The sequence below is a fragment of the Diprion similis genome, chromosome 4, assembly GCF_021155765.1.
Source record: "Diprion similis isolate iyDipSimi1 chromosome 4, iyDipSimi1.1, whole genome shotgun sequence".
NCBI classification, from domain to species: Eukaryota; Metazoa; Arthropoda; class Insecta; order Hymenoptera; family Diprionidae; genus Diprion; species Diprion similis.
Window position 1 is genome coordinate 17846994 of NC_060108.1, and position 22956 is coordinate 17869949.

Genomic DNA, 22956 nt, shown 5'->3' on the forward strand with positions numbered 1-22956 from the left:
CGCACGTCAATCATTCTGCTTTTATTTTATATAACCTCACGGTCATCGATCTTCATAAAACTCAAGCACACGTCATTGTTGTCTCGGCTATTATTAAGCCAAGCAGTTATCTTTCGGGAGTGTTTTTCTTTCCCTCCGTCTTCTGCGAATGAAAATTCGTTTTCTAGTTCGAAATAAGACCAAAAATAAATAAATTAAAAAATAAAAAAAAAAAACACGAAAAAAACATCATTTCACGTACAAATCAAGAATTATATACATTCGATACGAAAACGTGCTCGATTATTTATAACCGTTCGTTCGTAACAGTGTCTATAAAGATTCGACAAGCGTGCAGCACGAAACGGTGTACTTGAGTTTCATAAAAATCGACGTCCATGAAGTTAAAAAGTGGTTAAGGTCATAGTCCCGCATTATTATAAAATGAGCGAGGAGCGGGGAAGAGTTGGAAGTGTACGAAAATCAACACACAAACGATATTACGTTAAAGAAAAACAAAAAGAAAAGAAAAAAAAAACGTCATGACAGAGAGCCGAGCGTGAACGAAGGAATTCCTCGCTTATTTTCATTATTTTTATCTTCGTCTCGCTCTTCTCGGCCACCGTGTAGGTAGTAACACACATCCACAAAGATCGTCGGTGGCGCTGGAACGGCGGCGGAGCGAACGGAGAATATCGCAAAGATCGTTGCAAAAATAGTGTCGGTTGGCCATGAACGGCAGGCGGGCGGCAGGTAGGCAAGCAAAACCGGCGCGGCGCAGTGACGAAGCCTCGGTCGTATTTTAACTTCCCGCCTTGGTAAAACGGGGCGATACGGCTGTTCCGGCACGTATAAAGCGTTCGTCGTGGCGCGCAGGCGCGTTTGAATCACCTGCGCGTCCGACCAGTGCGCAAGCAGCACGTACTTCAGGGCGATGTTGATCGTCCGGGATGAGGAGGGGGGGGAGAGCGGGGCGTCGAGTCCTCGAGTTAATTCACCAACGTTTTCAATATTTCAGTCTACGCTCCGACGTCGTAGAGTTACAAGCACGAAAATGGCGTGCCTGAACAGAATTTCTTCAACCCGTTGCTGCTGTAGTTTCTGAGCGGAGGCCGGTCCACAAGTTGGTCCGTCCATAATAACAGGCACGGGATTTTAGTCATCGCATAAGAACGACAGCTTGATTATTCCTTTTTTTCTAAATACGAAATAATCAGATTACCAAGGAAACGATCGATCGTGTGAAAGTATAAATAAGAAAAATAAAAACGCAAACGACACGAAAAGGAATTAAAGAAACTAAGGAAGATCAAGAATAAAAATCCATCACCCGTGCATCTTTGGTAACAAGTACGACCGGTTCGTCCGGAGATTTGTTACTTACTGTTTAATTTATTGTTGTGTGACGGTGAAAAACATACCAATTTTGGACGTGGTACCCCCGTTCAGGAACTAACGGCGATTTTTACGAAATAACAGTTAAAGATAACTAATTAAAAGGTACGAATCAAGGTGTGCGTCATTATATGCATATGTTATACACAGTAATCATATTACCATACAGTCGGTCTAATCAGCGCCTAGTTAGTCGAAAGGATTATAAAGCAACGACAGAATAAGAATATTGATAACGATAAACTAACGAGACCTGACAAAGAAAAAAAGTGTTATTAACAGACTTATTGAACGTTTATTATCATCATCACTACGGTATCATCATCACCACGCTCTTCTCCTTCTCTCTCCGGTTCAACTTCTTTCCTCATCTTCTCTCTTGCTCAAAGCCTAACCGTCGTCATCCGGCTGATTACTCAAACTTAGATCGGCAATATTTCCGTTGGGCAATAGGTAGTGAATTTAAATTGAATCGAATAATATCGTGGGTGGCCTCGGGTATTCGTAATTGCTATACCAAGTCGCGGTTCGACCGTGTTTGACACGTAAGCGCTACGAAGAGATACGTGTGCCTGTGTGTGCGTGCGTGCGTGCGTGTGAATGTAGGCGTGTATGAGTGTGAGTGGTTGTCGGATCGATAGAGGTTCCCATTCGGTTACCCGGTGCAGCAGCCTCCGGCCACCGTGAACCGGACAAAGTGAAAAGTAACATACGAGGGATTAGGTCTTGTTTATTTATTTATTTTTTTTTATCTATTTCTTTACTTTTACAGCCGCGATTAGAATCTTCTTCAATCCAATTAGAACTATCGTTCGCAATTTTGATCCGCTCTTGGCGGATCTCCGCCATTTTGACCTTATCGAAGGATATCTGGGTGTACCCAAGTTCCTCTCTCGTCATCCCATGCTCCGCGTTTCACGCCCGTCCACCTACTCGCTGCTCTTGCAATTTCGTTGCGTTGTTTCATCAAGGTTTATTCCTTATCTTTTTTTCTTATTTTCATCAACCCCCCCCCCCCCCTCCTCCTCCTCCTCCATCGTTCTCATATCGTCAGGCCCACGTCGCCGTCTGTTGGACGATCGAAACAGCGCTACAACACCAACTTACGTCAGTCAATTTTCCGCGGCTCCTCCCACCTCCGCCAATCCTCGTAGTTAATTCTTTAAATACGCGCGCTTGCGTGCGTCTGTCGCCTATGTTCAGATCGCTCGCCTACCACCGGGCACCCAGACCTGTTACCACGCCCCTGGAGGCTACAATTGTTTGATTGTGTGTGCGCGTGTGTGGATGCCCCCCTCCTTTGGCCACGGTACACGCGTGCATACCTAACTCCTCCGCAACTCCGCGAACCCGACCGAAGTTGCAATCCGATTTGCGCAAACGTATCGTATGTGTGTGTGTGTGTGTGTATGCATGTACGCGTATGTGGATATCGCAAATGTTGCGCGCGTATTAATGTATCATGTACACACAAAAAATAAAAGCAGCTACTGATACGAAATAAGAGTTGCCAAATTTAAAGGTCTACTTTGTAACTCGTTGACTTTTTTTTTTTTACTTTCGTTTTTTTAATTATCTTTCCCTTCAATTAATCTCAATCTATACTCGGCTCGCATCGTATAACGAAAATTGAATTTTCGCATTTCATTCATTAGCAGAGAGCAGATTTGTCAGGTTTATAAAACATTTGAATGTTATTATGATACTTGGTTTTTTAATACAATCGTTGATGTTTTATACTGTCTTTTGTTCGTTACAGTTGAGAATCGAAACCTCGAAGAGATCACGCGAAACGAGTAGTCCCGATCACCGATTGTATTGAGTGGACGTTTGCAGCCGATCTCTCCGTGACCAAGGACTAATATGATGCAAATGTGATTAGGAAGAACAAGTGGATATAAAAGATTAATATAAACCTATTAGCAAGTTGAGAAACAACGATGCAAATAGATGAAAACGTGATATTATTGTCGATACATACGTGTAGTTGTGTATTAGTATTGTAATTTGAAAATAGTTAAAAAAACAGGAAAGAAAACTTATCATTTACGCATGAGTATAAATGCAGTTCGACGAAGATTAAACACGATTTTTAGTGAGGCAGAAAACGGAAGGTAATATTATAAGTGAAACTAGGAGGAAAGAAAACTTTTTTTTCTTACTACGTAAAAAATGTTGATGAAGTGACCAAATAAAGTTTTTTACAATATAAAATTGTGCCGGGTAAAGATAAAGCGTGAAAACAATCAATCGGTATATATTAAACGAAAACGTTAATAGTTATAGTTTTGACAATATTTGGTAAAAAAAAAAATAAAAATAAAAAATAAATAACTTGAAACGTGTAATATAATAGTCAGGTGGTGTTTTATAATAACAACAATAAAAATCATTGAAAAACAATACAAACAGTCAAACGATCGGTGGGGAATAGTGGTGCGTGCGGTATCGTAGTACGAATATGAGAGTTGCTAGGCAGCATCCGTTGCATTTACAAGTGACGCGAACGAATAATGGAAAATTTCTCGTCAATTCGAACGGTAGTCAACACGATGTTGGCGGTCAGCAACGGCGGCAACACCAGCATCTGCAGCAACAGCAACTGCTGCAACAGCAGCAGCAGCAGCATCATCATCATGCTCAGCAATTGCAACTGCAGCAGCAGCAGCAACAGCAGCAGCAGCAACGACAACAGCAGCAGCAACACCAACAGCGGGGCAACGGCGATCAGCAACAGTTACAGCAAAAAACGACGAACGAAGAGACGACGAACGGTAACGTTTCAACGGCGGCTTTTCCGAGCTGCGAATCCGTCCCGACGCCAAATCATGGACCGACTTTGTTGGGGGAAAGGTTCTTGCTCGTCGGACCTGCCGAGGGCAGCGCGCTGTATCGATGCATCGACGTGAAAACTGGTCAGCAACTCGTTGCCAAGGTCAGTATGAGATCTCAACTCGCCGGATCCTTGTATCTCCTTATATACCTATACCTATACCTACACGTATACACGTATACACGTATATACCTGTTATTAACAACCTGCGGCGGCTTTTGCTCCCGGGTTATTCGTCGAAGGTTAGTTCATTCAACATTTGCAATCGTTATCGTGAACGGTTTTTACCTTTTTGTTTTTTGTTTTTTTTCTATTCGCCAGGACGTGAATTGAAGAGTATTTTTAGAAATTATTTTTATGATGTGAAAAAATTTATTGTCACAATGACTTTCGAGATGTAAAGAAAGAGAGAAAATAGAGATTGCAACGCGACTATGATAGGAGACTTTTATCGCAATCCTCCGTATCGCTGCTTTGCAGGATGTGCTTGTGTTAGTCGGTTGAATTCTGATTGCTCGTTATTGCGCGACAGACACCGTGAAACGAATGTGACGTGAAAAGGAAGTCGAACGAAATGTCACGAGAGTTTAACGCGCGTCGACATAAGGTCGATGCTCCAATCCCTTGAAATTGCACCTGCAGTAATAAAGAAAGAGAAAAATACTGCTGTCAAGCACGCGATTTATTCTCTGAATATACTCCGTTGTAATGCAAACAACTCGAAACTGTTGTAATGTTTCGGCATAACTGACGATTGCCGTTGAATTAGAGTGAAAAATAAAAACACGACACTTTTTTAATCCATATTCAAATAGCAGCGTCGTTTATTTGAATGCGAAGTTTGACGCATGAAAAATAAAATACCGCTTTTTCTTGCGTCGAAAATTAAAAACAAGAAACCCGATGAAGCCAATAATCGAATATCATTCACGACGAATAATATATTATCTGTTTTTCAAGAAGCGTGTACACTTGTTTACGTAGATTATTAAAATCCCTCGAATCCAACTATTTATCCAAATTCGATATATTATTGAAACGAAGAGTCTCTTGCTTTTATCACACCTCGTCGACAAGAATCTTTCTAATTATCGCGATGTACGTGTGTAATATAAAAAATATATTTTTAACATATGTACGTACGAACGATAATACTCGTAGTTTACCGCACTTACGCTCGAATTGATACTTGCAATAGTACTAAAATCTCTGTGTCAAGGTTCCATGAACAATATACATATATATTCTCACCACACTATAATATATATGACATCAACGTATCCTGTGTAATAAAATGAATGAATTTTCTTTCGTCGTTTTTCTCCTCGGCTAGTGTACCTGTGTAGAAACCTGCGAAAGGCATGCATGCGCCTACCGCTTCTCTTATTATATATACACGTATATACGTATCTACGTTTAGTATGCCGCTAGGTATGGAAGAACAGTTTTCCTTCCTCCTAACAGGGTTGAACTTGACTCATTAATTGCCTTTATCTGTATATGTCTATATGCGTGTGTAGCGTAAGAAGGCTATTTCGCCGCGTTCTCCTATAACTTGTGACGACTCACTTAAGTACTACGACACCATTTTTCCCGATCTAAGCGAGCGATAACCACTTTCGTCTTTTGAAATTTTTTACGCTCACAATCAATTGAATCGTGCCAAATTATTATTATTATTGCTTGATAATTGTGCGACGCCTGACTATCTCTTTGCGATTATCGTTATCATTGTTATTGTTATTACGTATAGTATGTAGGTATACATGCGAAGGTACGTAATATATGCGATGTGCGCAGTGCGTAACATATATCGTGCACATATTATTGAGTATTGTTCTACGAAAATTGTTGTACATTGATCACATGTACATACCTACGCGTGTAATCCTAATTTTTGAATTCTGAGAGATAAGATTTATTCATACAAATCCAAACGAGGGATTGAAAAATGACATCTTGAGGTAATAAGATACGAGGAATAAAGAGCAAAGAAAAAAAAAATCAAACTGACAAAAATGTAAATAACATATTGTGTACTTATCCTACTCATATACGACCAGCGATTGCAACTTATCATCTCGTTGTTATGAAATTTTCAATTATAACGCGCGTGTGTCGCCAGCTCTTGTTTCTTCATCACCTTTGTTGGATGTGTATATTACATATGAGGACATACATACGTATATGTATATGTGTGTATATATATACACGTATATAATATACGTATATATATATATATATATCGCAATTTGCACAACGTATTTATCGCCTCTACATAGGTATATAGCGTCATGTTACTAGGTGATCTAACAATTATTAAACCCCGTTGCTGAAACCGACAGGAGTGGCACATTCCGCGAATTAAATTCCTCCGTGTATACATATATATGTATATGCCCGAATAGCCTGAACGTCTCTCTCTCTCTCTCTCTCTCTTCCATTCTTTGTGCCCTTAAGTCACAATGCAAGTTATATATCTACTTTCTTGTAACCCCGATGGTGCGTTCGTCGGAACACAACGCAACAATAATATGTTGTGCAAAATGAATGATGTGAGAAGAAAACATGCATGCAAAACCTGCAGCTGTTAGCATCATAAATGAAGGGGTAGAAATAAAAATTTGGAATAATTCGTTTCAATTTCTATGCCCGTTGATATTTTTGTTACATGGTTGTTAATGATGTTGCTAATATTATTATTACTAATACTATTCGCATTATCACTAGCTATAGTTTGTATGGATTTTGATCTATTTTCATTACATTTGGCTTTAGACCGTCAGAACGTATCACCTGAAACGATATTGAGAATATTTATCGATTTGATAGCCTGCAATTCTTATCGAGTATATCGATCGAACGAACACGGTGATTAGAAATGATTTCAATGTCATTTACGTACGTTTCTTTACCTCTGGTTCGCACATTCACGCGTAACACACACATAGTGTGATAGGGGAAAAATTTTGAAGGTTTATTTTTCTGTTGTTGTTTTCTTATCACTCGAAATCATTGAAACAATTCAGGAAAGAGGGGATTCGGCAATCAACATATAGACTCATTCTCTGTACGCAGGTGTGTGTGTATATATATATATATTTTGTTTATCTCGATATCGGTACACGTAATTGTTTGTTGAAATTTGATAGAAAACGTGCTACGTATCGCATGCATGTATAATGTATACTGTATATACATATATATATATATATGTATACGGTCTTGCAGTTCTAGGTGCGTGTATGCTTAAGGCTTGTAGTAAACAAAGCGCCATAACATTCATACAATGATTCATGACGCGGTCGATGACGTGACCATTATTCTGCCGGCTGTCGTCATCTGCTCGACTGCGATCCCCGAATTCCCGTCAAACGTATTTGACTCACCTTGTACATACATCAGTGTTGTTACACATGCATACCGCGTGAATGTAGGTACTGTTTCATTGTTTGCATCCGTTACGCTTATTATAAATTGAACTCCGAACGCGACTTCCTATTCTGATCTATTTTCTAGTTCCTGCTTTCTTTATCAGTATACGTATCTACCTTGTTTCCTATACGAAATTGTAAATTTTTGAAATTTTTTCCCCATTTCGATCTTTATTTTTTTTTTTTTTTTCATCATCACTCCTACAATTTTGTTTCTGCATTCATTCCTGATATATTATTATGTAATATACATTATGTATTTACATATGTGACAGACTATGTGCGAGGTTGTACATACGTGTTGCATCACGTTGGTACGGATTTATACTGCTGCGTATTTTACGTGTGGTACAGCTCTCTGGGTACATAGCAGAGTATGTGAGGCATAGGCTATTATCTTATAAAAGTCCTCTTTCTACATCGCCTTCGGGCAACGGTTGCTGCACGCTCGTTAACAATTGGGCAAGAATTGACCAAGCTGCAGCAAGATATGGTATAGAGTCGCGCTTCGATCATATACATGTATATCAAATACATGCATGTAAACCATACTCGCCCATCTACCCACCTTGTCTCGAACCCGGCCTAATAACAATATCACGCTCCTATTACGAGAATTGATTACCGAGAGCTCAAAAAATAAAAAGGAATTATGAAGATGGTATTCAGGATATTAAAAATTCCGCTAGGCAATCGTACGGATGAAACTTTGGAGGAAAAGTAAAAAAAAATAAGTAAAAAAAGAAAAACACGTAATGCACAAGGCTGCAAACGCACTTTCGATATATCTATACATAGCAAAGAATGCTCTGAGGATTTTAAGGTCGCATGATAAGGAAATAACGAATTGTATATAAATCACAATGAAATATAACTGTGCGTATATATATTTGGATGAAAAATTTCAGCACAGTGCAATGATTAACGTACAACGTGGATTTTTTTTATAACCGTACGTTTTGCATGGAGTCAAGTTTAATAGCACAGTAATTCAGTATGTATAAATGAACCCAAGGTTTATACAATATATAGTCAAACAAAAGTATCGCAATTGATAAAATTTTAACCGTAAAATTGTTTAAGCTATAAATAGAAATGGTTGTATTGTTTTTTTCTCGATATTTAGTTAATATACGAGCACTTACATAAGCAGAATGAGAAAAATTCTCACTGCACAGATAAGAGTGCGTAAAGCGTAAAAAGATACCGTATTGCAAGTAAATATGAAAGGATACAGCCAAGTTTGTAACCCGTAAAACGCTGACGGGGCTGATTTGCGCGTTGTTGCAATATATATTGAAAATAAAAAGTTTTCCGTACATTATACAATCGATTAATAACCACTACTGTTATGCACCGTGTTAGGTAATACCTACGAACGTTACGATAACATGATTATAACACACAGTACGATCTTGAAATTTTTAAGGGAACAAATGAAATTATATATCGATACAACGCAATGACACGCGTTATCTTTGTACCGAGTTGAAATTCGATTTCCTCATAATCGTCATCGTCATCATCATCATCTTCATAAAGCATCGTCGTTAATCGGTTTCTTGTCTTCTTCCAGGCGTTGACCGTCGGCGACAAGGGAGGTCAGGCCCTTCTCGAGGCGCATCTTCGTCTCGACGGAACCGGGGCTGCGAGTGGAGTTGCTGGAGTCGTCGACGCGCCTGGTGGACGACGGTACCTTCTCCTGGAGGGACACCACGGGGATCTTCACGCCTACGTAAGAGCCCGTAGACGACTGCGGGAGCCCGAAGCTCGTCGACTCTTCAGACAGGCTGCCAAGGCCGTTTCAACCTGTCATGAAAACGGCGTTGTTTTACGGGACCTGAAATTACGGAAATTCGTATTCGCCGATGAAACAAGGTACGGACGCATACGCGTGAAACTTAATCATCTCCACTACCTATACATCTATCTATGCATAAGTATACCACCCTGGGGCATCAAATTTGTGAGATCGATTCTCGGGAATCCGGCATGAAAAAATGTCACCCATCGGCATTTGTCGATTCATATTTCTCTCGGTATCGAATCGCAATATGTATGTATGTACAATTGTGCCGCACTGTAAGCATGCAGCAACGTTCGGACCTCGATATATCGATCTACGTCTGCACTGCTGCAGTGTGTGCATTTCGTCGCTGCGCGCCAGAGGCGTTTCAAGTCTATACCTACCTGCCTACCACCTACTATATCTGTAGCTCTTGCTGCTGCTGCTGCTGCTGCTGCTGCTGCCGTCGCCGCCGTTGACGGTGTTGGCAAATCAGCTTCCACTGCACCAGAGACTCGCTCGCATTCCGTTCTCACACTGTAAAACGACGACAAACTTGTGTGCATGCGTGTTTAATGGATGGATTGTAACATATATATATATATATATATGTAAATGTATATATCGGTTCTCCTGCAAGGGAACGCCAACGAAAGAGGCGAATATACTACTTACCCCCTTCTACATTTATGTAATAATGTGGACAGATTTTGCAACCACCTCGCACCGCTCGACGTGCGCGTAGGTATATCTTAATTTGCGAATTTTCAAACTTTTGAGTAGTTTGTGTTTTTGTAATCGTTTCTTTTTTTCTTATTTACTTCATCTTCTTATTCTGTCGATTCGCATCTTGCGCAGTCGTTCCGGTTCTTTCGCGTGCCGCCGGTTTTGGCAAACAATGATTTCATGACTTGGAATGATTTCAACCGATTTCTGCTGTTTAGTTTATATTAGACTTGTTGATTTCATGTGATTTCATATTGTGCGAACTTAAAAACTACACGTCATCGTTTGGCGATAAAATTTCTTTGTCTTTTTCATCCGGACGTTGAAGAGGTTTCTATAAATACCCTTTTTTTTTTACCCCCGCGCATTTCTGTTTATTCCAATTTTTACCCATGCATATGTGTAAGTAATATTTCCAATATCACTTACACCACAAGAACCTTCGTCTTGATTTACTTATCTGTTTCTTTTTCTATTTAGATCAATCTCGAAACGCTTGTTTTTTATTTTGTAAATAAATGTGGAACTGGACGTTAGTATTTACAGGTGATTGACCGCGAGACGCGAACCTCGGATTCGTCACGTTCTTTGTCCGGGTTCGAATCAGAGTTGGAACACTCCGTTATACACGGATTCAAAGTGATTACAATCCTTCCTTCCTGACTACTTGCACGCGTTAATTTTAAAGCCTTTTAATAATGATATTCTTTTTATAGATTTTTTCCAATTCAATTTTCATAAAAGACGAAAATTCGGCAAATTTCGTAACGCGATGCAGTATATTTTCCAGTCACGATAGGCTTATCAACATACCTACGGTAACACTCCGATATAGGTACCTACGTTGTAAGCTTAAATTGTGTGGCGAGGCTGCGGTGACGTTACTTCGTTTGTCTGTCGTCCCCTTGCCCGACGACGTGATCTCTCGTCGTGCGAGATGTCGCAAGTATATGTATTGAAAAGCGCACGCGTGTCATATGTAGTGTATACATATATACATACATATACACCGTGCATTCATCCCATACGCCTCGCCGTATACGCATTCAGGCGTATCCATATATTGGTTTGTCGACTATGTATTATGACTGACGTAAGTCGGTGAGTTTTGAAACTCTCGTATAATTAGGAAACTCTTAAAGCGACGGACGCGCGTTTATCCTCGCGTGCGGTGCAGCGCGTTTTAACACCGATGCTTGTTGTTTGTTGTTGCAGTTGCTTCAGTTGCTTTTTCTTCGAAATCACGCATTCGCTCGCGTACTTGTAATCGAATATCGGTCAAAGTTCGTTCCTCGTGTCGCATTGTTCATTCGGGGAATATTTTATCACCCGCGCCGCGATAGCCATAACCGAAGTTTTTACATCTCTTCGATTAGTCTATTGTCTCTCGTGAGTCTTATGACACAACGCGCTTGCAGGAAATTCAAGTTTTCCGCCTGCAGGCAATGAGAACTTGGATTATTGAAAGAATGTCGATAACGGAAGTGGTTTGAGCGTCTTACACACCTAAATCTAATCACGCAGTTCCTGCTGTGTGTGTATGCATAGATTGATGGTCTGCCAAATGAAGCATGTATCACCGGATCTTCTTCTACGTCGTTTTATCTATACCCAAGTTAAATGGGTAAATAGGACACGGTATAGAAATTTGGTTATTATGATACACGCGGGACGGTGAATCGGGGGCATAATTTATTTGACCCCGATTATACGACGAGGTATATAATGATTTCTACGTTTTAGCTGCACACTCATACGCGATACACACACGCTACATTTACAACTTTGACTACTTATCGTTCACGCACCTTCGGCGTGACAAATTAACTATTCACCCTAATGATTTTTCGTTTCTATACTAGTATAGTACCGCGTATATCCATTTGGAGTGGAATCGGTGTCGATAAATAAAATATACTTACTTGAAACTTTGAAGAAGTAATTCGGCTTGAATTTGACTGCAAATTTCGAGTGGACGTAGATTGTGGCGATTTTCTTATGTCCCTTCGGAGCGTATATATAACATGAAAAAGCTCCAGATTGTTTTTAATCCGTCGCTTTAATCATGCTCGACAATTTGTACGACGTTAGCCGGGTGTATAAATAACTAGATGAAGAGTACGGAAACATTTGTAGCTATACGGTTTAAGATATGAAATCGTTTGTTCTCGATCTTGATATTACATCTCGCTGTAATAAGGTGTCATGTGTATTCAATATACTGCAAGATGAAAGCAAGAAATACCTCGTCGGGCAACCGATCGTGTCTTATCTTGGTTATAAATATATCCGCAGAAATAGTTATACGGTGATAAATGCCAACGTACAACGGATCGTGTATGTGTACATTAATTTATAGGAGGATCGTATTATAGTGTTGCTGGCATAGAACTGTAACGTTGAACGAATTTCAACTATTTCGCAATCCCGGTCAGTCGACCGACGTTAATGTTACACTTCGTGCAAGTAGGTATGACCGGTTACAGGTAGTTCGAAATTCGCTACATCCCACCGGTGCATTATCTCTGTTATAAACATTTAAGTAAACGTGCGGCGGAGTTTTGCGGCAATTTCGCATTACATGTAGGCGTATTACACGTTATAAATACATCCGCGAGAACCCAGCTTATCGCCGTTATGTTACGTAGGTATAATGTGTAATATAATTAATGTATATCCGCAGGTATTTTGTATGTGCGTCTAGGTATAGGATGCAGGGAATTAAAAGGAACGCAATGTGTATCTTAAGGTTCTTGAACTCTCTCAGTCACGACGACGACGACGACGACGACGACGACGAAACGATGACGATAAGTATACGCGGGCATCGGTATATACTGCGCACCGGTGAAAGTTTGCGAAGAAAGCAGCTTTTATAATAGTATTCGCCAGGATATTATATCTACAGCGTGATTCATTTTTCGCTGTTTTTCATACTTGTCCACGTATTTCGACACAGGTATAACGTATTTATACAATGTAAGTAACTCGAAATAACGATTCGTTATACGCGTATTGCTAATTCATTCTTTATGACAATTCTAATCTTTTGTCGAAAACAATACGCCCAAACTCTTGACATTTTTTTTCTTTCAAATTCTTCAAATTTCCCTATCGAAAAAATCCCAGGTAAGCGTAAGAAATTAGAATTGATTTATTATCAAAAAATTATGAAACTAAATTGTGTCGATCGTTTTATAATTTCCACTGTATAACGTTGTTATGTTCTCTTTATTCGTTATTTCGAAATTTACGACTATTATGGGATTTGATCGACGAACATTTTTCGTCTGTCTTACAATAATGTCAGTCGTGACAAGTGTGCAATAATCGATTGTCATGAATCATCCCGGATGGTTAAACCAAAATCACCGCGTTGTCAAGCTTCCTATCGGTTCTTTAATTTTATTATTATCATTTTTGTTTTCATTCTTTCTTCAAACATTATCTCGCGATTGCTATGCGAATGCAATAATTGTTTGACGTAAGAAATTTTCTTTAAAGAAGAGGAATTCGAATTCATAAATATCTAGATTTCTCTGGGATCGTTGTTCCGTCTTGTACGTATATATATTTACAAACCGAGAACTCCCGGTTACCCGACGAGATGAATACCGAATATGAATATCGTTAACGATACAAGCCTGCGTTATACCTGCCTGTGTGTAGGTACTTTATAAACCGGGTGATGAAACATTGACGATCTTACTGCAGAGGGCATTGACTTACTGACTGACTGACTAACTAACTAACTACCTGACTGATTCGACTGATGAACCGACGACCCTGTCGTACTTTCTATAGCTTTCTCGGAATTTTTTCGATTTTTTTCCCCAAGTCCGTTATTAGTATACATATATATATACATACATGTGTGTGTGTGTGTGTGTGTGTGTGTGTGTGTGTATCTATGTATTACGTACGCACACTTGCATATGCGGAAATGACTAAAAAGTCGAGATTATGCATCTTTACTTACGCGCGGTGAAAGATAACCATGTGAAACGAAAAAGTATCGCAACGGAAAACATTTCGATTCATATACCTACATGTAAATATGTAAAGCCGGCTATAGCGATATTCTTACGACAACAAAATACGTAACCTACATATGTGTTATATATATTCTGTATGAAATCCTCTGTTAACAAGTCTAGTTTTAGATACGTATATGCTACTGTTGGTCAATAAGTCACGGATAGAATCAATCAAACAGTTTTTTCACAACCAGATCGTCGCATAATTAATGTATAAACTTGAGTTCAAATTACGGCTGAATTAACACCATCCGTAATGTTACGGATTGGTGATTTTTTAACTTTATCAAAATCCGTCCTCCCCGGTCAAGTGTGTTTGCTTATTAATACTACCTACCTATAGACATATTATTATACATCCGCATTTTTTGTGATACGCGCGTTATATCGAACTTCCGCGTTGTGTGCCGTTGATCGACGCTTCTGCGATCTCTTTCTCCTCTTTCTCCTCTTTCTCTCTGTCACTCTTCATCTCTTTCTCTCTTTCGTTCGATCTGTTACACCCCGCAAGTTGCTTCATTCATATACTATACATATACTGTACTCAACCGCGGCAGCGATTTACCAACAGAATGTTATGCCGATGTCCCAATTGATGCTCTTGCTAAATAATCATGTATCTCACACACAAGTTGGTAACGGGTTTCTTAAACCAACGTTGGTGAAATACGCCAGTGAAGGTGTAGTACAACATACATACATTTATGTATATGTGGATGATTTATAAAGCTAACAGCTGTTTTTTTCAACACTGTTTTCCGTTCGAGGATTTATAGAACGAAAAATTAATTTTATACTAATTCGACGTCAGGTAACGAACAAAAAAGTTTTGAGATCCGAGGAAATTTTTTTTTTCATATCCCAATACGTCGTACAGAAAATAACGTTTCAATTACAATTCCATACTTTATCACTCAGAGACGATGACTGGTAGAGAATTTCATTTTTTATATTCAATTCTCAAATTGTATCTATTTTAAACTATTTCGTACCATGTCAAGCTTGTTTGAAACTCGAGCAGCGGCAGTCGTAACACCAACGGCAACACTTGAAGTGAAACGACCGCTACGAATACCGTTTGTGCCACTTCGAAAACAAAATTGTATATCGTAACATAGGTACATAGATATTATATATGTACGGGATATTATTTTTCATTCTTTCACACAGAATAAAATTCTTACTGCTTTAAGCATGCAGCAACTTGAATACTGAGTTATTCGATTACTTTATAATTTGCGATCGATACCTTGCGGATGAAAAAGATTTTGAATATCTAAATGAAATTTCATCATTCTTTTGTCCTTTCACGTGTAATAAATTTATGGAATAAAAATCAAAACAACAGAATATACAGTGAAATACATAAGGAAGTTAATTATTAGTTGTAAAATGATTGATACTCTGAATTTATGAAGGAAGTATATTACGGTGTTTCTGTTAGAAGATGATTCAAGACAATTATTGTAACGAAATTTCATAGAATTTTAGGAAATGTACTATGAAACTGTTCAAATTAGTTGAATTACTAACATAATCTTGAACTGAAAAATTACTTCAGCATCTTTTATTAATGTAAGTTGTGGTTAACTCGTTAGTGGTGTCAGAATTATCTTGCAGCCATACGAAACCCTGTTACACATTACATCGTTGACGAAATATTTTCTAAAATTGGGAAAGATAATTTTTTTCCTCGTGTCAACTTCCTCATATCGTAATCTGTAATTTCGTTCACTGGAGCGACGATTACTTGCGATGATAACTATAAAACCTAAAAGGACGTACGCAATATTGACGAAGTATTTTTCATGCCGTATTTTCGATGCTTCAAAGTTGCATAAGAAATATCAGAAACCAAATTATGAACAAGTTACTCAAAATCGTTTTATTTTTATTTGCAGGACGAAATTACGTTTGGAAAGTTTGGAGGATGCTGTGATCGTCGAAGACGACAATGATAAACTTGCTGACCGGAGAGGATGTCCGGCGTACGTTGCACCGGAAGTTTTACGCTCGGGACGTGCGTACTCCGGAAAAGCAGCTGACATTTGGTCGCTTGGGGTTCTTCTCTACACAATGCTCGTCGGTCGGTATCCGTTTAACGACGCTGAGCATGCTTCTTTGTTCGCTAAAATATCACGAGGACAATTCGCCGTTCCTGAAGGGCTCAGTCCGAGGGCTCGGTGTCTGGTCAAGGCTCTGCTGAGGAAGGAACCTTCAGAACGTCCGCATGGGGAAGATGTTGTCCGACACCCATGGCTATCAAGACCTTTGAATTATCCTCAACCGGCAGCACGATCACCCCACGATCAGCTCGTACCGCAATCGGCAACGAATTACTCTCAAGACTGATTATACTGCAAGAATATTCCACTGTGTGATCTTTCGGACGAACGTATTTTTCTTTAAATTTGTGTGTAAACTTGAAACAAAACAAATGCACATATATACATGTATTCCTACGTGTATATATATATATTAGCACTTTTCGATTTCGGTTTGTTTGTTTCGTTTCGATTTGATTTGTTTACTAAGATCTGGGTTTTTTCTGAGAAATTGTGATCTTCGAAGAAAGCAGGCCTTCCATTGAACTCAATGAAATGATTTCGATTACAAGTTGAAAAATTGTTGCAGTTTGACCCCTTTTTTACAAACTATTCATTATTAAAAATCATTGCGCTAACGTTCTCTCATTGACAACGTTTCAAAGGTAACCATATTTTTTGACACGGTATGGCGAAAAGAATATAATCATTTAAGATCCCCTAAGACCTCCTAGGACTTATTAGCGCTGAATTCTTTACTAATCACGATGTTTAGATAACTAGAAAATGCTCTGATAATCGATGAAACGAATAGATTCGAATTCTCATTTATTTAGCAACCATGTCAACGTTCGTATGTAAAATTTTTTGTGTGATTATGCTCCTCCGTCTTCAATTATTACTAACTAATTCGGCCATTGAGTAGCAATTTTTTTCATTTGACTGGGTTATGTGAGCACTGTTCTTATATTGGAAGTACGTGGGAGGTCTTAAGAACGTTGTCAGACTATGAAAATAATGGAGAGTGGATTTTATAAAGTGCGCTAGGAATATTGAATTCTTATTTATTTTATTAGTTTGTATACAAGTATGTTACGTTGCGTTTACGAATGAAAAAATCTGATAAGGGATTCATTCGCCGTCATAAATGATGCTTGTTTTCCATAAGAGTAATTTGTGACAATTTTCAGCTCTGTTCAACTCAGCAACGTTAAATCGTTTACAGACGTTTATTAAAGCACGTAGAACATGTGTTAAATCTCATAGTTTTTGATTTCTTTTGGTCAATAAGATTCATAAATGAACATCGTGAGTATTGTTTTGATACACTTATGGCACTTTGTGCTAGTTTCCTTTGAATATTGCATTTTTTGTTCATCATCTCATATGCGCAGAAGTTCGTTGCACGTTAAAAATGAAACAATGAAGTTATTTTTTAGTAAATTCCACGCTCATAACTCATAAATATTACTGCGGACTTTACATGCTGTCCGAAAGATAACAGAGTTAAGAAATTTATATTATAAAAGATCGCACACATATACAGGGTGTCGCAATGTCTATTGTCTACAGAATTTACATATTGTTTTTCTTAACTGAACTATCCGAAAACCAAATTGATAGGTTACAGAAATTAAAGAAATTGCCGACAGCCTATAGTATATGTATGCTACATACTAATAAATATATCACTCATTATAAAAGCATAGGTGGGGAATTGTAATTGTGATTGTTAATTTTAATATTACATCATGAGTAAATGCAGTTAAATAATTCTGTAGCAGGGTGAATTTTACGAAGCGAAAATCGCAGTCTTTCTTACGCTTCCGAGAGATGTTTTCTAAAATTCATGTCGAGCTATTCAAAAGTCGCAATTTTGCTTCTCGTCGTCAGTTTTTGTGCCTGCGACATTTTGCTGATATCATTTAGTCTCCGACGTAAATTCTAATGGCGCGATGAATAGAAACCTGCATATTCACCTATGCGTTTATAATTTGGTATTGAAGTTCCGAATATTACACATTGTTTTTCCCTATCTCTTAAGTAACTGCTTTTTTCGCCAGGTAGTTGCACCAAGCGTGTTCCTAAACATATAAATGTAGATTATAAATATATACACGCGAATATATACTAACGCGATCATGTAAATAATACGTCAATCGAATAAATTCTACGTATAATTAGGTAGGCTAATTATCAAATCCTGTACATACAAGCAAATACAAAGTCTTTTGAATGTAAACTGGCAGCAGAGAATTTTTAATATTTCAATTCGCATCTCCAATTTCCGCCATGATTCCTACTGGAAGGGGGGGTTACGCACTTCCATGAATAATGATCACGGAGGGAAATTAAAATACTAGACTTTAATGTTGGAAACCAGGTACATGTACTTGGTTCAACCGTATGGTGAAATTTGTCCATCCTCATCTGATCAAACCTCACCGGGATTGCGTCGTGAGAGAAGTAGGTCGGTAATAAATAATAGTGCAGCTCATGTATAAGAAATATAAGCCAACTTTTAATTACATTCTGTTAAATTAATACATTATCCTAATACTTTAGGAACGATACATAATAAACAAAGGAAGGAAGCAGTATGCCAAACGGAGCTGTCATATTCGCCACAATAAACTCAAATGAACACAGTCTTTAATAATATTTTTGACTTCAAAGTACTTGAAGGTGTCTTGAGATTTGAAAAAATATGTTACATCACCAATGAACTATGGAGGGCAATGATGTTATATTGTTGTAATATAGTATATTATAACATATATATATAGGTATTTATATGATTTACGACTCCTCTCGAACCAGGTTGTTAACTTGCCTGTTGTATAAGAGTCGGTTACTCGGCCGCTGCGATTTTCTTTGTTGGAGGCTGATGCTTATCTCTATTTGGGCTGTTTCTCCTTTTGCGTCCACCTCTGTATCCACCTCGTCCTGAGAATGAAAAATACCAATCGAATTATTGAGTCGTGTCCCCGTAATCGAGTAAGGTAAAAATCTTCACTTCAAATAGTAGTTTTCATCAGTGCATTTAGAAAATTTCAACTCAGCGAGATCCTGAAGATCCCTCAGTATTAGCATGGCTAGTCATCATTTAAACTACTCGAATTTCAATTAGTAAGTAATGAATTATAATGCCTGAAGGGTGACTTGCTTTTTCTTAATTGAAATATGTTATCAACTGAAATTTATTGGCGAAATACACGAATGATTGGCGGTGAGTGTAAACATCTAAGGCCCTACTTTTTCTAGGAAAAAAAGAATAATAAATATGCTCACCGCCTCTTCTGCCGCCACGTTTTCCTTTCTGGTCATATTTCTGTCGGAGATTTGCCATCTCTTCTTTAGCTTTTGCCAAGTATTTATCCTCTTCTTCACCTTCCAAAATCCTGCAAGTTACTTCTTTGCCGCAAATTAGTAGCTAAAACATACAGAGCAATGTTCAGCAGTTAATATATTTCGAATTATAAACTTTGGATAAGTCAGAAAAACTTCTAAACATTACTCGTGTGACATGAATACTTCGTATAGTTGCGGTATCTGCCGTGCTAAAAGTAGTGCAGCGCATACCACGGATTGTCGCGCTGCAACTCATGTGCATTTGAACGTTCAGAAAGGATATACCACTGACCTTCCCATTCTCCATCTTTTCGAAAACTGGGATCGCTGCTTCATCACCCTGCAGTCGAGCCCAGCCCTCCACATCACCTTTCTTGAAGTCGATAAAGGCAACTTTCCCCTCTAGGGCTCCTAGACGTTCCTTGATATCTTCTCGAGTCGTTTCTTCGGAAAGACCAGACAAATGTATCACAGATCCCTTGGGCAATCCCTTTTCAACTTTTTCTTTTTCTCCATCCTCTGTGTCTTCTTCTCCTTCGGCCTCATCAACTTCCTAAGACATAATTACAATGTGAAATGTAGAATATCATTTACGGAATCATGATAAATTCATTTATTTACGGAGATTAGATAGATTAAATGATTAAAGAAAAATACAAACTTTGTCTCCTTTTTTACCAGTCTTCTCTGCTTTTTTCTGTCTTCTTTCTTCCTTTTCTTTAGTTTTCTCTATATAGTAGTCGGATCTATATCAAAAGAAGAAGTAACATTATCGACAAATACTACATTCTTAAGATAAGATACATCAGGTCATTTGGCTCACAACCATAAAAAAATGATTTCCATGCCCTTATAACTGAACACGATTGCATTTTAGGAATAGTAGTAAAACATCCCATCCTATAAAATTGAGAAAAAAGAGAAAGAAACAGCAGATACTCACGACCATTTTCTTATCAGTTCAGTATCTTCGTATTTGACGGACTCCTTCTCCATAAAACTTTTTGCAAGTTCTAGTGTTTTGAATTGAACGAAAATAGAACCTTTGAACTGGAGTTTTTTCTCTTTGTCCTGGTACTTGCGCATCTACAATAATAATAGTACGACAAAACAGTTAGATGAAAAATCAAAGATACCAGGATACAGTAAGATTAAGAAGTTTCAGAATTGATTTGTAATCTTGCGTTTTCAGTGATTTCGGAAGTAAAAAATGTCGACTCTGAGGATTGAATCAATACACACTGATTAAACTAATTGGATCCTAAGGAAGCCAAAGCAGATATCAAAGCATCGGAAAATCAACAAATTCAAATCAAAATTACAATCGAAATAGCGTCAGCATGAATTGATTTTAGCGTTAAAGATTTGTCAAAATTCGGCTGAAGTAATCCATGGAGTTAACCTTCTATTCTAGTGACATTTTGAGCAAATTTTGCATGCCAGAATCGAATTGTGGGGCCCTTCCTGCACAAGTCTTACTTAATGGCATTAGGTTTCAAGGCGTTATAACCTAGTTTGTGCAATGGATTCCTCAGGTGTTTAGAGTACATTGATTTATTGGTATTTATGAGAATTCATCCAATTTTTTTTGTGAAACATCGTTATATTCAACTTTGTAGTATTGCAAGAGACTTTATAATTGAATAATTTGTAGATTATAACCCCAGAGCCCATGTTACAGCAAAATAAATGGATGAAAAATCTGTATAATATTTATGACTCGCAATAGAGCAGGCAACAGTATTTCGTTATTTCGTTTCTTACCACAATGTTTTCCACAGGTCCATAAGGTTGGAAAAATATTTTGAGTTTCTCAATATTTGTGTCGTTCAAAGGAAAGCCTTTGACATACGCAGTTCGCTCCTCTTGAGCTTTTCGGTAAGCTTCATCAAAAACTGGTAGAGGATGAGTAGGAGAGCGTCGTAGCTTCTTTTTGTCTTCGGAAATTTCCATTAGTTCACTGCTAGTCAATGCCTTGATAATAGTTTCAGGATCAGTGGTCATCGACGCTAGCATTTTGAACCTTAGCAGAACTGACATTGGAATCCAACCCTCATCTAGCTTGGACTGTTCTATCAAGAATTTGTCCCGCTGCATATTCACGTCGCCGAAGTAGAACTGAAAATTATTCGGATTCAAAAATGGTGCATTGTCCAATTACAAAAATTCCTACTCTAAGACTAACTTTAATCCATTATCAGCACTTGTAATAACATCAATTCAGATTGGATTTGGTTAGTGAAGGATAGGTAACGGTTAGGTGAGACTGAAGCCAGCGGCAGTTGATATGGCTTCGTAAGACAAATTCGATATTTTACTGATACGAGAATGAAAGTTATGGTATCACCTCAATCTGGTTTCGGACTTTGGTCAAAAGTTCTTGGGTTGGTTCATCGCCAGTTTCCTGCTCGCCGGTCGGAATATCCTTCGCCGGGTCATCTTTAACCTCACTTACGGCAGCGTCGGTCTGCTCTTCGGCTTTTGCCGCGTCGTTACCGTTCTCCATTTTATGCGTGATTTAATAATGTGTATTTCTCTGTATTGATTTACTTTTCAAATTGGCTCATACGAAAAGACGCGAGTTTCAGTAAAATATCGCTCCACTTATTTTCAATGACCAGTAACAAACACGTGCACTGAGCACGTAGTAAATGCTTCGAAAGAGAAAACGGAAATGAGATTCAGCGGTGTGCTTGGGTATGCTAACGCCCGAAACGACCGTTGGTAAGCGTCGGCTGAACCACGGCTGAACATGGGAACAAACAAAATCATTACAAAAACGTGGCGCCCAGGCAGCCTGAGAAAGTCGACATAAAAGAGCGTGCCCCGTACCGCATTTTTCTTATCCCCCGAGTAGTAGCGCCGCTCGACACGGAAATCAGACGAATCAGATGAAACTTCATTATCAAAATAACGGCTTATTAGCTATCATGCAGCGTTAACTGGAGATGTATTTATTGTATCAGTCAATGCTGTAGAAATAAACTTTTATCGTTAACTGAAGATATTTTAGCCAACGGTATCGACGTTTACTGAAGATATAAGTATAAAGGTTCACAGCCATCGTTTGTTTTTCGCAGGTTCGGCGCCTATAAATGAATTGTTGATGGTTCAGCACGTCTGGGCCGGTTGGGACACTGATCTTTGTTATACCACGGACTTGTATTACCTTCCTGAATGATCGGCAAATGACGGAAAGGAAATTAACGGAATCAACCCTTGGCAGCCATCTTGGTAGAAAGTGTTTGTACACCACATACGAATTTAACCGTCATGGCCCTTTATAAAAATTATCTATGAAATATTCAAACATTTGTAATTCGTAAGTCAGTCTTGATTTGAAGTACAAGAATAAAGAGGTACTCACATC

The 22956-nt window shown here is 38.4% G+C and overlaps 2 protein-coding genes and 1 non-coding gene across 4 annotated transcripts; 1 reads left to right on the top strand and 2 right to left on the bottom strand.

Annotated features, from left to right (window-relative positions):
* Positions 1–986: 986 nt before the first annotated feature.
* LOC124405975 (tribbles homolog 2-like) lies at positions 987–18477 on the top strand. 2 transcript variants are annotated; one of them, XM_046881250.1, is made up of 5 exons: positions 987–1479; positions 3134–3998; positions 4047–4309; positions 9218–9519; positions 16092–18477. In XM_046881250.1, the coding sequence occupies exons 2-5, from the start codon at positions 3836–3838 to the stop codon at positions 16540–16542; spliced, it is 1179 nt and encodes a 392-aa protein (XP_046737206.1). In that variant the 5' UTR covers positions 987–1479; positions 3134–3835; the 3' UTR covers positions 16543–18477. The 2 variants fall into 2 exon arrangements, with proteins under 2 accessions (XP_046737206.1, XP_046737205.1); XM_046881249.1 differs by having other exon boundaries at positions 3134–4309.
* LOC124405974 (la protein homolog) lies at positions 18303–22325 on the bottom strand. Its single transcript, XM_046881248.1, has 7 exons — positions 21934–22325; positions 21351–21704; positions 20530–20672; positions 20248–20332; positions 19879–20139; positions 19527–19668; positions 18303–19181 (listed from the first exon to the last, which is right to left on the bottom strand). The coding sequence occupies exons 1-7, from the start codon at positions 22090–22092 to the stop codon at positions 19087–19089; spliced, it is 1239 nt and encodes a 412-aa protein (XP_046737204.1). The 5' UTR covers positions 22093–22325; the 3' UTR covers positions 18303–19086.
* On the bottom strand, positions 19265–19346 carry LOC124406144. Its single transcript, XR_006929177.1, has one exon. It is a non-coding gene; the product is annotated as a small nucleolar RNA U6-53/MBII-28 (small nucleolar RNA).
* Positions 22326–22956: the final 631 nt, after the last annotated feature.